Source organism: Malus sylvestris, chromosome 10 (genome assembly GCF_916048215.2).
Source record: "Malus sylvestris chromosome 10, drMalSylv7.2, whole genome shotgun sequence".
Classification (NCBI taxonomy): Eukaryota; Viridiplantae; Streptophyta; class Magnoliopsida; order Rosales; family Rosaceae; genus Malus; species Malus sylvestris.
Window position 1 is genome coordinate 11938854 of NC_062269.1, and position 16423 is coordinate 11955276.

At 37.1% G+C, this 16423-nt stretch overlaps 2 protein-coding genes across 2 annotated transcripts; one reads left to right on the top strand and one right to left on the bottom strand.

Annotated features, from left to right (window-relative positions):
• Positions 1–2883: 2883 nt before the first annotated feature.
• LOC126587753 (uncharacterized) lies at positions 2884–4949 on the bottom strand. Its single transcript, XM_050252828.1, has 2 exons — positions 4102–4949; positions 2884–3341 (listed from the first exon to the last, which is right to left on the bottom strand). Exon 1 carries the CDS (start codon positions 4888–4890, stop codon positions 4159–4161), a length of 732 nt encoding a protein of 243 aa, XP_050108785.1. The 5' UTR covers positions 4891–4949; the 3' UTR covers positions 2884–3341; positions 4102–4158.
• Positions 4950–14087: 9138 nt separating this feature from the next.
• Positions 14088–15554, top strand: LOC126584233 (pentatricopeptide repeat-containing protein At2g15980). Its single transcript, XM_050248682.1, has one exon. The coding sequence runs from the start codon at positions 14088–14090 to the stop codon at positions 15552–15554; it is 1467 nt and encodes a 488-aa protein (XP_050104639.1).
• The last annotated feature ends 869 nt before the right edge of the window (positions 15555–16423 follow it).

Sequence of the window (16423 nt, forward strand, 5' to 3'; positions counted from 1 at the left end):
CATCACGAGGAAAATATGTATTAGTAAAGCCTAACATTCAAAGCATGTATGTAGAAATTCATAAGTAATTGGTAAAATTGCATAGGATTGTTAATAGTGACGGCAGAACCTAGTGTTTAAATTGTTTTCCAAAATCATTTTCTTTTGCTCTCTTTACTTTGTTGATTTTAATTGTTTTTATTTAATTTCGTTTTTATTATTTTAAATTTCAAAATCAACCTTTTCGGAACTTTGTTTTAAATAATAAGCTAAGGATTAGTTTAAGTACAAATTATTCATTCAATCCCTGTGGAAAACAACCTTGCTTGAGCTGCTATACTACGATAACCTTGTACTCTTACAAGTATTTTTAAGTGTTTTTATCCCTACTTTTGTAGATGGTAAAAACCCTATCAAGAACTTCCCCTCACACTACCTTCCGAGACCCATCTATAAGCCCTGCAAAGAGCTTCATCTTCTTTTCGGGTCCAAACCCTACCTTCCATTGCAGATGAGGCCATTTGAAGATTATTGAAAATTTTGAAGGAAAGATTATTGGAAGAGGTAAGAAAATATAAGAATTGAAATGGTGTAGGAATGGTGAAAATTATGTGAGAAAATGGAATGGCTTAGGTATTTATAGGAAAAAAATGAGAATTAAAAAAAAAATCAAATCCAACGGAAACTCATGTCAGCTAGCCGTTGTATTTAAATTTTGTGGCCCGGCCCGGGCTAGCTGGCTGGTTCATTTGGGTTAGCTGGTTGGCCCTTTGGCACTTTTTTGTCCAGTGGGACCCACGAGCCCTTTGGCCTAACCCTAGGTTGGAAACGGTGTTCGAGCTATTTTCAGCCCTCTGGCCCTTTAGTTGGAGATGGCCTAACTATTACACATAGAAGAGAGAGAAGGAAGGAAGACAAAGGAGCAGAGCTCCAAATATTTTTGTATTTAATTTCTTTCTTGTAAAATTGATCTGATATATTTGAAGGAGCTGGGCTCCTTTTATATAGGAATAGATCCTCTCCAAATCTCTCCCACCAAGCCATCCAATCTATTAATCTGATCCCTTGAAATTTGATCCAACAGCTAAAATTATTATAACTTTTAAAGAGACCTCCTGTTTGTAGCCGTTTGATCAAATTTCAAGAGCCCGAATTAATGAATTTGATGAGAGAAATCCGGAGAGGATCTCTTCCCCTTTTATATAGCCTCTACACTTTAAAATGCCAGCTGGCATATTAACAATTTCTAACAGTAATAAAGCATAAAACCTCAGTAATATTTTGGGTTCATAACAATACTTCCCCCTTGAAAATTAGCCTTGTCCTCAAGGCTTAAAAATGGAATTGTAGAACTTGGCCTTGAAATCATTATAATCCTTCTAGGTATGGCAGCTTGCATGAACTAGGTAACTAAGTTCTTGTTTCATGTAGCCTCTCCATAATTTTCTTGTGACACCTCCTCGAATTTTTCAACCCAAGAGAGATACGAAGATTCATCAAAACCAAAACTGAAACTAAGAGAAGTGGAACTTTCTCCTAAAATAAGAACATGTCCATCCAAAACTTATATTGGATTGGACTTAGATTTCATCTCATCATCAATAGCTACTTGTTTATTCCGCACTAAAATTACCTTCTCAGCAATAGCACTTAGTTCAGACACCTCAAGCACGGTTCTTCTGGTTGTCACCCAAAAATGTCATAAGCAAACCCAACCAAGTATCGCAGTCCAATTGTCATGCGAGCCCCAAGTCAAGCACAAATGCTTGCAAAGGTGTTGGATCAAGGAAAATATATATTCACAACCATGCCATGCTACAATGATTAAGCTGGATATTTATATAAATCACTCAATGCCCATGCCTATTCGTCACACTAAAATAAGCCCAAGTCACATGCTTGAGCTCATTAAGTGAATTGTGGTGTGGATGGTTACGGAAGTTTATGTGGAGTCAAAATTATAGAAGACTTTGGGCTGCTTGGGGGCCCAAAGATCCAAGCCGATAATCCTTGTAGTCCACGTATCCATCTTGGTAATTGATGGGTATCGAGATCGAGGTGTGTCACTTTAGTTCAAATCAGCGGAGCACTACTCCCATTAGAGTAGATTACTCTTTATCTTTCGGGGGTGGATAGGTGTCGAGAATATAAGAGATGGAGAAGTCAGGCGATAATCACCGTGCCCCTGCCCATATGACGCAATGCTAACGTCATCATGACGTCTGCCAATTTGTGTTTTAAATTAAAATCACATTGGGCCTATTAAGGCCCATTGTTTATTTTAGGTCCAAACAAAAGGAAGAATAGAATAAATAACCTTGACCTGCAATTCCAAGTTCATGAAGATGGAGAAAACTTATACGTTTGGACTACCAATCTACCACTCATATAGTGGGGTAACAAGCTCTCCAGGCTAGCTACAATGGGAACCAGATCCCCTCCGGACCCAAAGGAACTGAGTCCAATGATCAAATGATCAAGGCCATTGAAATTTGATCCAATGGCTACAAACAGGAAGCTTCTCTAAAAGTTATAATAATTGTAGTCGTTGGATCAAATTTTAATGACCCGGATCATTTAATTCTTAGGCTCTGTTCCCTTGGGTCCGGAGGGGATCCGATTCTGCTACAATGGTATACGATGGAGCTTGTTGGCAGGAGGTGTTCTATTGCTTTATTTTATTATTGTTTAGGTTGGAGGCATTCGTATAACCCTAGCTTAATCTGACTAAATAGAACTCATGCTTATATGAACTTTTTGTTGAAAAATCATCGGTTGATTAACAATGGCAGGTCGAAGATTCTAACAACGGGTAGGCCCAATGTAAAAGCTCAAAAAAAATTGGACAAAAATAACATTAAAAAATTAAACGATAAATCAATTATGAATTTAAATCAAAACAAATTAACAATAACTATAATCTATTATGAATTAAAACTTCCACACAATACACATAAATTTTAACATTCTATATGATTAATTCAGACTAAATATAAAACTTACTTAAATTTAGAAATTAGGGGATTAACTGGTGGTGGATATTTGAGAGAAATGAACCATGGTGGTGGTCATGGAGAGGAGGTAAGTGGAGGTGTGCAACAACTGGTGGTGGACTGGGGATCGGTTGGGTGGGGTTAGAGAAAAAAGGGAATTTGAATTGGGAATTACCCAATTAGAGAATGTGAATGCAACATGAGATTTGGTGGAAATATCGGTTAGGAGAAAAGATAATAGAATCTTTTCTTTTAATTAAAAAGGGTCTCCTACACGCTGGCTTAAGAAGACTCGTTTTTAATTATTTTGCTTTAAATGATTTGATTCAAAACCATGTCTGTAAGCCAGGTGATATTTACTATAGAAAACTTCATTTTAATCCTTGGCAAAGATGACTTTTTGATTAAAACCATGAGTAAGATCAAAATCTAATTTTAGTCCCTTGATACATTAATAGCCTCATTTATTAATTATATTTTGATTTTTAATTATTTATCTTTTTCTTTCTAATTTTTAATGTATTAATTTTATTTCATTATAATTTTTATTTTCATTTCATTCATCGTAATATATTTTGTTGTGAACATTTAGATAAACTAATTTTTGTTATACAATATATTTCGATGTACTTTATCTTCTTCATTTAGGTATATTAAATTCATTATAATACATTTCGGTGCATACATTTAGGTACACACATTTCGGTACATACATTTCGATACAAACATTTAGGTACATTAATTCAATATAATACATTTTCGGTACTAACATTTCGGTACACACATTTAGGTACATTAATTTAATATTAATACATTTCGGTGCATATATTTAGGTACATACATTTCGGTACTAACATTTAGGTACATTAATTGAGTCTTTCAAATTTGAAGAATGTTAAATAAAATTAATAAATTAAAAAACTCTTTTTTGGTCAAAAACTAAATTAAAATTTGTGTATTAATAAATTTAAATATTTAATGGGAGACATTAAATAAAATGCACATTAATTATTTTGAATTAAGGACACATTAGGGACTAAAATCAATATTTAATCTAACATCAGGTTTTTTTTTAATTTTAATCTTCTTGAAGGATTAAAGTTCAAAAACCCCTATTTACTAACAGTACAACAATTTTATCCTCCAAATGCTGCTATCAATCACGTACCCCATCATCAACCACGCATCAGGCTCGTGACATGAAATTCCCAATAACCCCAGCAATCAGAGTCGTTGGATCGCCTAAAACTGCTGATATCACAAATTGCACAGCCAATCCGGCCATCTCACAACACTTCTTCACCTTACCTTTGCTCCGACGGTGATGATTCTGAAGTGTATTCTTCAGGCTAGGAATTCTGGTCATCTCCAATTTTCTACTGCTGTTGCTTTTATTACCATGCGACCCCAAAAACTCATGCCAAGTTTCCACAAGCATTTCCTTCACACAGGCCACATGCAAATTATACTCCTTACATTTTGATCTGTAACTCCAACTCCGTCCTTTACGCCCGCACCTATGGCAAGAGCTACTCACTTTTCGATACAGATAGAGCTTGACCTCCCCATCGTCGAGCACCATGGGGAGCTTTGCGCAACACGGGTGAAGGTCGAACCCGCAGGACTTGCAATGGTACACGAACCCGGTTATATCTTTCTCACACGCATTGCAAAAGCGAGGGCTATCACCGGGCGGCCTTGAGAGGAACTGGAATGAGCACTTGGTGTAGAAAGGGTGGAAGATGGAAGGGGTAGGTATGGCACAGTGCATATGGAGGTCGAAGTCACACGTCGAGCACTTGTAGCACGAGCCGATGCCGACCTCCTTGCAACCATCACAGTTGAATGGGATTTCTGTGTACTCAAACTTGAGCTTGTGTTGAGGATGGCTGAAGTGGGATATCTCATTGTATTTCATGGCTTTGGATTGCTAGCTAAGCTTAGTTTTGTGACTTGTAGTAGTAAAAGAAATAAAACCCTTTGGGGAAATATATAAATTAGTGTGATTAATTATGTGTTAAGTAAGGTTCGTGTTAGCTTGTGGTTGAAACAATTGGAGTTGGAGGGAATTATATGCTTTGCGAATTGCGACGTTGGGCAGACATAAAGAACATGCAAATAGCTCTTGTCAAATGAGAACATATACGAACTTTCTACATTATATCGTTTTGTTCTACTGTAGTTAATTACTTATACCATAATTAAAAATGGATGTGCCTAAAACAGAAAAGTGGAAAGTGAAAGGAAAAACACTCTAATTTTTGGGTTTTTTTAATAACACCCCACAAATTATTGAATACACCCCACTTAATATTTAATGTTAAATGACTTGTATAAAATGACTATTTAAACCCTATTTTTCTCCAAAAAACCTAAAATAAAAAAAGAAGCAATTATTTTCTTCCTACACCCCAAATCATGAAAAATAAAATCCTAAAACTACCCGTAAGTTTATTTATAATTTTGTAGTTTGTACACACATGCACTCACAATGTCTTGTTATTATGTTTTTTTTATTAACTGTTAAGTATTCTACAACATAACAAACAAAGATATATTCTGAAATATTCAAATCTTCTTTGAGATAGTTTAGTGGTGTTTTTTTTTTTTCTTTTGCTAAATTTTTTTAAGCATGCTTGCTGTTTATTTCTTAGGATGGGTGGGGTTGCAATATCATTCAAGCATGATTGCAGAACCGAATTTTTAACCTGGGAACAATAAGGTATAAATGGTTTCTGGTAAAAAAATGATCTTCGTGGCTAAATTGGTAATGGGCATTGAACTTTTTGGATTTGAAATTTAAATAGATTAGTAAATTATGAGCTCTGGTAAAAAAATGATCTTCATGGCTAAATCGGTATTTAAACAAAGCAAGTGAATACCATCATCCCTAACCAAGATGCCAACACATAGTCCCCTACGTTAACACAAGTCACCGAGAGATAGTTCAACATGTTAAATGAAAGCAAAGGAGAAAGCCAAAGTAGAAAAACTATATGTTGGACAAAAAGAAGGAAACGAAAGATTATTCCATGGAAAATAATGAAAACCGCATAAGCAAGAATATAAACTCAGATCAATTTTTATAATGTTTTATTTAAGGTACAGATGCATCGACTAATAGAACTTTAATATAATAAGATTTAAAGAATGTGGGGTGTATGTGAAAATATAAGGTGTATGTTGAGAATGTGGAGTGTGCGGGTATTATGAAGAAGTATGTGAGGTGTGTTAAGATAATTTTTAGTTGAAAAAGTAAATATAGGATGTATTAAGTATGTGAAGTTTATTCAACAATATGTGGAGTATTAATATAATAAACCTAATTTTTTGTTGAATAATCCATGCAACAGTTGATAATCAAAATTTGGATACTTGGGAAGTTTAATTCCTACTTTCTATTAACTCATACATACGAGTTTAAGTTCTCAAATTTATGCAATGCGCATGTAGCTCAGGTGGTTTGGATGAGTGTTCACTTTTGTACTCTAGGTTCATTGCTTGAACCCTCCCCACGAGTATCACTTTCTCTAGAAAATAAAAAAAATAAAAAATAAAAAATAAAAAAATAAAAAAATAAAAAAAAATTTAATATTAAAGATATATTTACATTAAGAGGTGAAAAAATAAATTGATATCAAACTCATCATTCGCAAATTTCAAATCTACCTCTCACTTTTATTTTTTATTTTTTTTAAAAAAGAAAATATTTCACTTACAAATGAAGAGAAATATCATAAAACATAGTACTAATTATAAGTGGCACAAATGGCTCTTACCACAGTGGTGGAAATGTGTTGAGATCTTGTATCACGGCGTGGGCTCAAACCTTGTTGGTAACTAATTTAATATCTAATCTAACAAAATCTATCATTTGACCCAAAAAAACTACAAGTAGCCAAATTTTTATTTTCTAGCTAACCAAATATATAGTTAGACTGAATAGTGGGAGAGTTTAATTTTCGATAATTCTGGAATTAATGACTATTTTGAACATGGATATGTTAAGAATATTTAAGCCTAGGAATGTGAGAAAGAATTTAGGGGGAATTAATTCCTAGAGGAATCATGCACTTATCATAAACTTAAGAATATAATTTAGCATCTAAAAAGCACGAGCATCATCCCTATCAAGGTGATATCCTAGCTTAAGTAGATCTTCTTTTCTTCTGAACTAGCTAGAATAATACTTTGTGTAATGCTAAGAAAACCAAATTTTTAAAAGAAAAACTAATGAAAATTGCTTGAAAACTTTGAGTTTTAACGATAAGGACAAAATAAAGGGTAAAGTAAATAGTACCATATTGACTTTTTAGTGTAAAAATACGGTTTTTTGTTAAAATAAACAATACCATGAGCTTTTCATTAAAGTTCCCATTTTTAAACCAAATTTGTAAGCCCAATGATGTGTCATCGATAGGAAATAAACACATTAATCAATACTTAGTAATAATTCAATCATCAACATCCACATTTTAGCTAATTTGGTTTAAAATTTTGATATCCCTAACATTATCCTAATACTTTATACAATATTATTAAGTCCAAACTAGTAAATCATCAAACCATTTAGCAATGGATAACTTATAGAATCAACGTCACTTAGTACTACGGTCTAGTGATATTCCTCTTCACTTGTAAGTGAGAGATCTTAAGTTCGATTCTCGCCAAATATGAATTTGAATCACATTATTGTTAACCCATTATGAGGCTTAACCTTCCTCCTTCTCTTTAGTGTAGATAATGTAGTTTGTTAAAAAAATAAAAATAAAATAAAATAAAACCCTATAGAATCAACGATTTCACACAATACATCATTAAAGATAAATAAGAATTAATGACACCACTTTTAATAAAATAAAAACGTAAAAGAATATTACTACTTGGTACTTAAGTGTACTTTTCTCACTCACCCTTTTCTTCCAAGAAAGAATGCGTAACGTGGGGGAACCATTTCCCTCTTTCTTAGGACACTTTAATTTTATTTAACCTCACAAGTCACAATTGCTTGTACTTGAGAATAGCTTGGCATGTATGTTATCCATTTGTATCTTCAACTAGTTTAGTGGCTATGAGACCCCACGATTCTCAATGTGATCAATATCGTAAAGAACTTGTTCCCAATCAAAAAATATCCGTACAATTATTGACAAAATGCATCTCTAAACCAATAACACGATTACACGCATGTTTTAATGACCAAAGTGCCCTATAAGTTTCATGGTGTCAAATCCGATTGGGTCGAGTGTTACTGGATATTGACTAACAAGATACTGAAGAATCAAATAATCCTTGTTAACCAATAATTTCGAGGTAGTTAGTTACTTTCCTTTTTTTTCTTGTTTCCTTTGGCAGGAACATCTGATGTCGTACCCATGTATCCATATCCACTGGTTGAAGTGGTACTTGCAAGGGAGCAATGAATATGAGTGTGATTCTTTCTTCAGTTATTTTTTTTTTTTTTTGGTTAAACTGGGAATTCTCATAACCAGGGCACAAGCCAGTCTAAGTACAACTAAGGGGCAAGCAAAGAAAACAACAAGGGAAATAAACAGATAGAATTTGGAGGAGGAGGGGATAAAGGATAAGACACCGCAATTATTGCAAGCATCACCCCACCAACTCCTAAGCTAACATAGTTAGGTGGGAGGACAACACAGCACGTCCTTGTTCAGGATATGCAGTGAAGATGGGGGTCGATTAACCCACGTGCAAACACTCATCTCCAGGAAAATGAAACCCTTTTCTCCAAAGACCACACAAGATGATCAGGCATGTGGGGGTCCCCAATATGTGTTTTCTGAATCTCAATCAATTCATGTTGAACGACAAAGGGAGTGAGGAAATCCTACTCCCAATTGTTAGATTCAATATCAATTAACAAGTTGACGCGGAGGTCCCGACTAACAGGAACGGAGCTACACAGGATTGGGTGTCCAAGAGGCAGAGAAGGGAGCCAACGGTCGATCCATAGCCGAACACTCTCATCACTCATCACTTGTCAGTGGGCCCCCTGTAACAGTATTTCTCGAGCCTCAAGCAGGCTTGCCTAAGAGTGATAGGAGCATATTTATGCGACTTAGTTGGTTTGTTCTTGTGCATTTATGTCGTGTCTCTTTAGTTATTTTAGTGTTTAAAGTCATTTTCGTGTGTTTTCAGATTTTAAGGACAAAGTAGGCAAGAAGATGCATTTTGGAGCATTTTGGAGCAAAATGGAGCTTGGAATGCATGTCACATATTTGGAACCAAGGTTTGGACGAAATTGAAGAATTAAAGAGGCTAAGAATGTGAAGAATTAATGTACAAAGGATCAAGAATTCAGCCACAAAAGAACACCCACTCCTTGCCGTGTAACCACATAGCATTCCCTTTGGATTCCCATGCATGCTTAATCATCCTTGTCCCCTAAAATATTTCTGATTTCATACCTCAATTCACTCAATTATCACACTCAATTGCTGCATACCTCTTGTTCCCTTCATCCATCAGATTTCACACAACTTTCACAACCATTCCATGCACCAATTGATGCTCCATCATCCACATTTGGGATCCAATGCTGTGTGCAACACATGTTGCTGCACCTTTGACTAATTTCTGAAACATTTCACCTCCCCTTTTCATTTCCATGCAATGAACACAATCATTCATGCTCCCTAGCTGAAATACCACTCCATTTTACCCTCCATACTTTGCATCATTGCTCCATTTTCATCCTTGGACCATTGCACACCACAATTTCACCTTCCTTGCTGTGCATTTTCCCCACTGCCCAATCTGATTCTCTAGGGTTTTTGGGGCCTATATATACATGTTTACACCCCTTGGCAAAGGGTTCACACTCTCATATTCACCATTCATCACAGAAATTCGTCCATACTCACCCTAGGCAGCAAAACACCCCAAAAACACCATTCTAGTGCCTAGAAAATATCACAGCCACTCCACCTTCTTCCACCCTCTTTGCCGAAGTTCTCCACCACCCTTCCACCATCAAACACTCCTCTACACTCACCATAAACCTTTCTGCACCATAGAACTACCCAAAACCTGTCCACAAACCAATCTGCCACAAGCAAGGGAAAGGAGGAATCTTGGATGCACTTGCTGCCAAGTTGGAGCATTCTAGGTGTTTTCTTTCTTTGGATTTTAATGTCTAATTCATGTAATCTTTGTTTTGCTTTAAGTATGATTGGCTAATTTCGTTTTGGCTAAGGGTGGATTCAAAACCATGATTATATATGTGAAATAAGTTGATTACTTTCAGTTATCGTTGTATAAGTCGTGAATACAATTTGCTTAACCGTTTGATTTAGAACTTATTCTTGTATGTTGGTTGAGAGTGCACGCTTAATTTGCATGCTTGAATTTGATGCTAGGATATAAGTTTGTTACACCTAATCGTTATGAATTTATATTCGTAAGTAGTGAAGGTCGCTAGTCACGATCGTGTTAAGTAGATTCCTGGCAAGAGTATCATGCTTTTCATAGTTACGAATGCCTTGTCGATGCTTATGATTTCCAAAGAACGTAATGATTCTAACTTGTGTCTTTATCACGCTGTTCATATAAAGAACTTGTTGGGAATAATTTGTTTGCGATGCATATTCATCCAATTCAATGATTCTAGGGAAATCTGAAGGTTAATTTAAGCGGACCTAATTAACTTGGAGTGTCGAGATTCATAACTTATTAAATTGATAACTGAAAATTGATTTAGGTTGCATATATTTCATGTGTGGAGAAGAACCCCTTAGCCATTCCATCATCCATTGATTATTCATAACTTTGTGTTACAATCTGTTTCTATTACAATCTGTTTTCCTTGCAATCTGTCCATTTAGTTCATTTTCGTCCAAATCAATTCCCCATTTATTTTGAAGTCCTAGATTAGTTAGAAAGTGTGTTGGTTTATGTTTTTAAGTGTTTTGGTACAAGTTAAAACCCAAATTCGTCCAAATTGGTGCTTTGTGTTCAAAACTGCCCAGAAAGTGTTTTTAAGGCAGTTTTGAGTCTTTTAGTTGTTGTTTTGAGTTATTGGTTTATTTTAGTATTTTAAACGTGAGTTTTGCATTCTTTGAGTCTAATCTAGTGTTTTAAACTTTGTTTTTACATTTCTAAGTCAGTTTTCAAGTGTTTAGCAATCTCTCCTAATCCCCGGTTTAGAACGATCCCTACTTACATACTTTGCTACAATTGATAAAAAGAGGGTTTAATTTTGTGTGTTAACTTATTTTTCACATCAAAGAGCTTGCCCTTAATATACGTCAGGGCCTTTTTTTTTATCTGCCCTAGATAAACGGAAGCTCAAGGGACATGACAGGGTTAGAGACAATCAGAATACCCAATATATTGTTGGAAATATGCCCTAAAACCAATCATATGATGATACTTTACAGACATTTCACATGTTAAACTAATCTAGTTTAATATAAAGGGCAAAAATTATTTTTTTAAGCCATCTCATATAAATGTTATATGCTTAAACAATAAGTCCAGGAATATGTAATTGGGAGAATGTGATATAAAGAAGTTAGATTCATGAGACCATTCTCTTTCGTATACATATCATAAACATTCCTGATCATAGGATTGCTAATTGGGCATTGACGGTCCATTAAGATCATTACGTACTATGTCTTCTCTTAAAGAGAGTGACTGGTCTTGAGTCATTGGTGTGACTAACACCAAGACAAGCATGTAGGTGCTCAATAGAGAATGAGTCCACTGAACACGATCAACAAGGAGTTCTCATACTCATGTCACATGAGAACTCATGGTTAAGATAATGCAAAGTAGTCATTTGACCTGAGGCATCATAGTTGTCTTATGGTTAGGTCATTGATCTTTGACTATGTCAAAGTCACTCCGTCATGGGGGGTCCACAGTGTAGTTGGGGTTAAGTCACTTAACCATGGAGGCAAGTGGATGCACAACAAGGGATCTCTAACCTTCAAACCGTTTGAGGGAGAATACTCTATGATATGATTAAGAATCTCTGGGCAGAATATGAATGAGATTTAGGAAGTCGTTCCAAATCACATTCAAAGTAATCATATAAGTAAGAGAATCACATTGGATAGTAGACATGAATAAACTATCAAACCAAATAATGTGGTCAAGAGTATTGTATTAGAGAAAGATCGTATTGCATTGCAATCCTAAACTGAATATATTCTCCACCTATTCTGATTAGCTTGGGTAGCCATGATATACTGCTAGGTGTCACTCATGGTTTGTGGAAGCCCTAAAGGTGTGTAATCACTAAAGGGAGAATTGAAAGTAAGTTTCAATTCACAATCAATTTGAAGAGTTCTAATTGCCCACTGCCTCGCTAAAAAGAACCTAATGGATCGTATACCGTGTAAGGTAGAGATTGAAGAAATAACGGAGATGAGTAAGGATAATTAAATGGTTTAATTATTTATGGTTAGGATGAATTAATATGTTAATTAATCAAACGAATAAGTTCGTTTTAGACCTCGGGTTAGTTTTGGGCCTTCAAGGCCCAATGGGCTTCGAATGTCAAGCCCATTGACTTAAGTTGTATGACAACTTAATGAATAAAGATTCAAAAGGGCCCAAAGACCATAGAAGGCCGGCCATATTGATGAAATAGGGTTTTGGTTCTTTTTGTCACTTAAGTGAAGTGACCATATAAAGAACTTTATAACCAAAATTCATTAAGGGTTCTTTTAGAGGAAATTGGATAGAACAAGTCTCTCTCTCTCTAGGAGGCCGGCCCCTTGGAGAAGATTAGCTAGCAATCTTCCCTCCTCCAATGTTACTCGTCTCTTCTTCTAGGCTCTCCTTGGTGTGGAGACTTAGAGGTTCTCTATTTTGGGAACTTGAAGAATCCATTCTACCATTCTCATCCAAGAAATCCATGGAGCTAAGAAGTACGGAATGAATGCCCTATATCTTTGGTGATTAGCCTTTGCTTATGCAAAGACGAATCAACAAAGGTATAATATTTATCAACTCACTTTGTTCTTGAGTTGAGTCTTGATTCACCACACTCACTAGGATTTGAATTTCATGGGTAAAGTTTTGTTTTTTAGTGCATACAAGCATGATTCCGCATTTAATTGTTAATTGCATGTTGTAGATGTTGCTCAAATGAACTTGTTGTTACAAATATTTCCTTCATATATCATATAGGTGGTTACCGATTGTCGTGGGAACATTTGCTCTGAGATAGACGATGGACCCTAAAGGTTTACTTGCTGCCCCGAAGCCTCACAGTAGGCGTTGAGGATTTTGGTGATGTTCTGGGCTTTTTGGGGGGGGTGTGGGAAGGTAGCTTGTAGGAAAATAAGGGTGTCAACCTCGAAGAATAGATGCGACATACTAGGGCCCTGCTGATTAAATTGTATGCTTTTAATAGAACCCTCTTACACCGCTCGTATATTCCTAGAAAGGACATCGTTGATGATAAGAAACAGGTATGGTGATAGTGGGTCGCCCTGCCGGAGGCCCCTAGAAGGGGAGAAATGCCTACCCGGCTGACCGTTAACAAGAACTGCAAAGTCCATTGTAGAGACACATGTCATCTTAAGAGAAATCCACTGGTCATTGAAACCCATTTTTCGCATGACAGCCTCCAAAAATTCCCATTCTACACGGTCATAAGCCTTGCACATATCAAGTTTGATGGCAAATTCGAACTTTCATTTTTCCTTCCTCAATTTTAGGAAGTGGAAAATCTCATGTGCCACCATAATGTTGTCCGGGATTTGGCGTCCAGCCACAAATGCATTATGCATTGCAGAAATAATGCTAGAGAGTAATGGTTTGAGGCGATTTGCAAGGATTTTTAAGAGGATTTTGTATGAATAGTTATAGAGGCTTATGGGTCGGAATTGGCCCACCGAACCCGCGATTTTGGCACCAAAACAATGTGTATAGAATTAAGCTTTTTTTGGGCTTGCAACCCCCGGAGAAGAAATCGGCACCCATGCGAATGAATTTAGAAAATTATTGTCATTCGAATTTGTTTTACATCTGATTCAGTTGGATTTAAGGGTTGGGTTTTAGTGTTTCCTGGCCTGAGTTGGTCCTCGTCCTCCTCTCATCCTCCTCTCATCTTCTGCTCTGTTCTGTCTCCTAGTTTGTATGGCTTTTCAAATCCTCAAACGCACTCTTTCTTCAGCAAGAAAACCCATACCCCTCTCTGTCTCCCGTTTCTCCTCCTCTTCTCCACCGTCCGAGCAAGCTCCATCACAAACCAGCCCCCTAATCTCCGACGTCGTTTCCATCCTAACCCACCAGCGCTCCAAATCCCGATGGAGCTACCTTCACTCTCTCTACCCCAACGGCTTCAACCCAGACGACTTTTCCAAGATTGCCCTCCACATCAAAAACAATCCCCGTCTTGTCCTCGCCTTCTTCCTCTGGACCCAACGCAAGTCCCTCTGCAACCACAACCTCCTCTCTCACTCCACCATAATCCACATCCTCGCCCGAGCCCGGCTCAGGTCCCAAGCTTACGACCTTATTCGAGCCGCCATTCGGGTATCCGACGAATCTGAGCCTTTGAAAGTGTTTGAGAGTCTTGTCAAGACCTATAGGCAATGTGGGTCGGCGCCCTTTGTGTTTGATTTGCTGGTCAAAGCTTGCTTGGAGTCGAAGAAAATCGACCCATCAATCCAGATTGTGAGAATGTTGCTGTCTCGTGGGATCAGCCCCGGATTGAGCATCTGCAATGCTCTGATTCGGCTGCTTTCGCAGCGTCGAGGTGCGTATGCTGGTTATGAGATTTATAGGGAGATTTTTGGATTGGATTGTGATGTTTTAGAGAAAAAAGTGAAAAGGGTTGCTAGAATCAGCCCGAGTGTGCAAACTTTCAATGCATTGATGTTGGGTTTTTATCAGGATGGTGTGGTGGAGAAGGTGAAGGAGATTTGGGATCAAATGGCGGGTTTGAATTGCTGTCCAAATGGCTATAGTTATAGTATTTTGATGGCTGCTTATTGTGAGGAAGATAGAATGAGTGAAGCAGAGGAGTTGTGGGAAGAAATGAGAGCTAAGAGTGTGGTGCCTGATGTTGTTGCTTATAACACTATGATTGGTGGGTTTTGCAAAATCGGAGAAATTGAAATGGCTGAAGAGTTTTTCAAAGAAATGGGATTGAGTGGAGTAGAGAGTACTTGTGCTACGTATGATCATCTTATTATTGGGTACTGTAAAACAGGAAACATTGATTCTGCTACGCTCTTATACAAGGACATGCTTAGGAAAGATTTCAGGCCCGAGTGTTCAACAATGGATGCATTGATTCAGGGGCTTTGTGATGAGAATAGGGTTTTAGAAGCATTGAATGTTATGAGAGGTGCAACGGTAGATTTTGGTTTTTGTTCGACCGAGAAGAGTTATGAGACTCTGATAACAGGGTTGTGTGAGGATGAGAAGTTGGAAGAAGCACTTAAGCTTCAGGCCGAGATGGTGGGAAAAGGGTTTAAACCGAATTCTGAGGTCTATCATGCGTTCATTAGTGGGTATATGAAACAAGGGAACAAGGAAGTAGCAGAAAGGTTGAAGATAGAAATGTTGGATGCTCAGATGTGTGGGAATGGGGATTAGATGATTTATCAATTTTAAATGTGCAAAACATTTTTCGGTACACAGTTGAAAACACATGAACATACTGCTGAAGGCGTACTCAGCAAGGTCGATGGATGTAGACTGGGACAATAGAGGGAGGTTTGTAATGAATATGCGTTTGGAGGAAGGACCAACAGTATATGTTTTCAATTATCAAAATACTAGATCATGGATGGGGGCAAGGCTAGCTGACATTCACCTCTCCCAGACCCTGCGTAAAGCGGGAGCCTTGTGCACTGGGTACGACCTTATGGATAAAGTTAACAAGATTGCACGAGAGACTGAGTCTTGCCTTGAATTCCCAACACTGATACTCTCTCTTGAAGAGCTTGCGCTGGAAGGCTTTGCCTGTTGTCAAAAACCTAATGATGGCTGCATTTATTCCAAAAATGTGCTTATTCTAAGATGGCTGTGTAGCCTGATAGAGGGATATTGGGAAGCACTGAAAACGAGACCAAGATCTTGGTGAATCCTCACAAAATCTTACAAAGAAAGAGTTCCCGAAGTTATGTCTAGATAGCAGGAAGGGTTTCCATAGATACTGGAGTGCTTAAAATAATGGGGAAAGCCAAGGCAGGTCTTGCTGCTTGCAAGGGTGATGAACTGAACATGATAATCGCTTTGTGCAGCCAGCATACCAGGTTCTTATATTCTGCTCATGTGCTGAGGTAGATTGGTCATACCAGGTTCTTATATTCTGCTAATGAGCTGAGGCAGATGGGTTAAATTTTTGGAGTGTGAAGTCTGGTTCAGTTAATATCAACTAAACCTGAAATCCTTTACCTGTATCTGTAATATATTATCCAAGGCAATACAAGCCGTCTCCTGGGCATACCGGATGAAGAAAA

Bases quoted from the DNA above. Each gene is read 5' to 3' on its own strand.
- LOC126584233 (XM_050248682.1), top strand. From the start codon at position 14,088: ATGGCTTTTCAAATCCTCAAACGCACTCTTTCTTCAGCAAGAAAACCC.
- LOC126587753 (XM_050252828.1), bottom strand. From the start codon at position 4,890: ATGAAATACAATGAGATATCCCACTTCAGCCATCCTCAACACAAGCTC.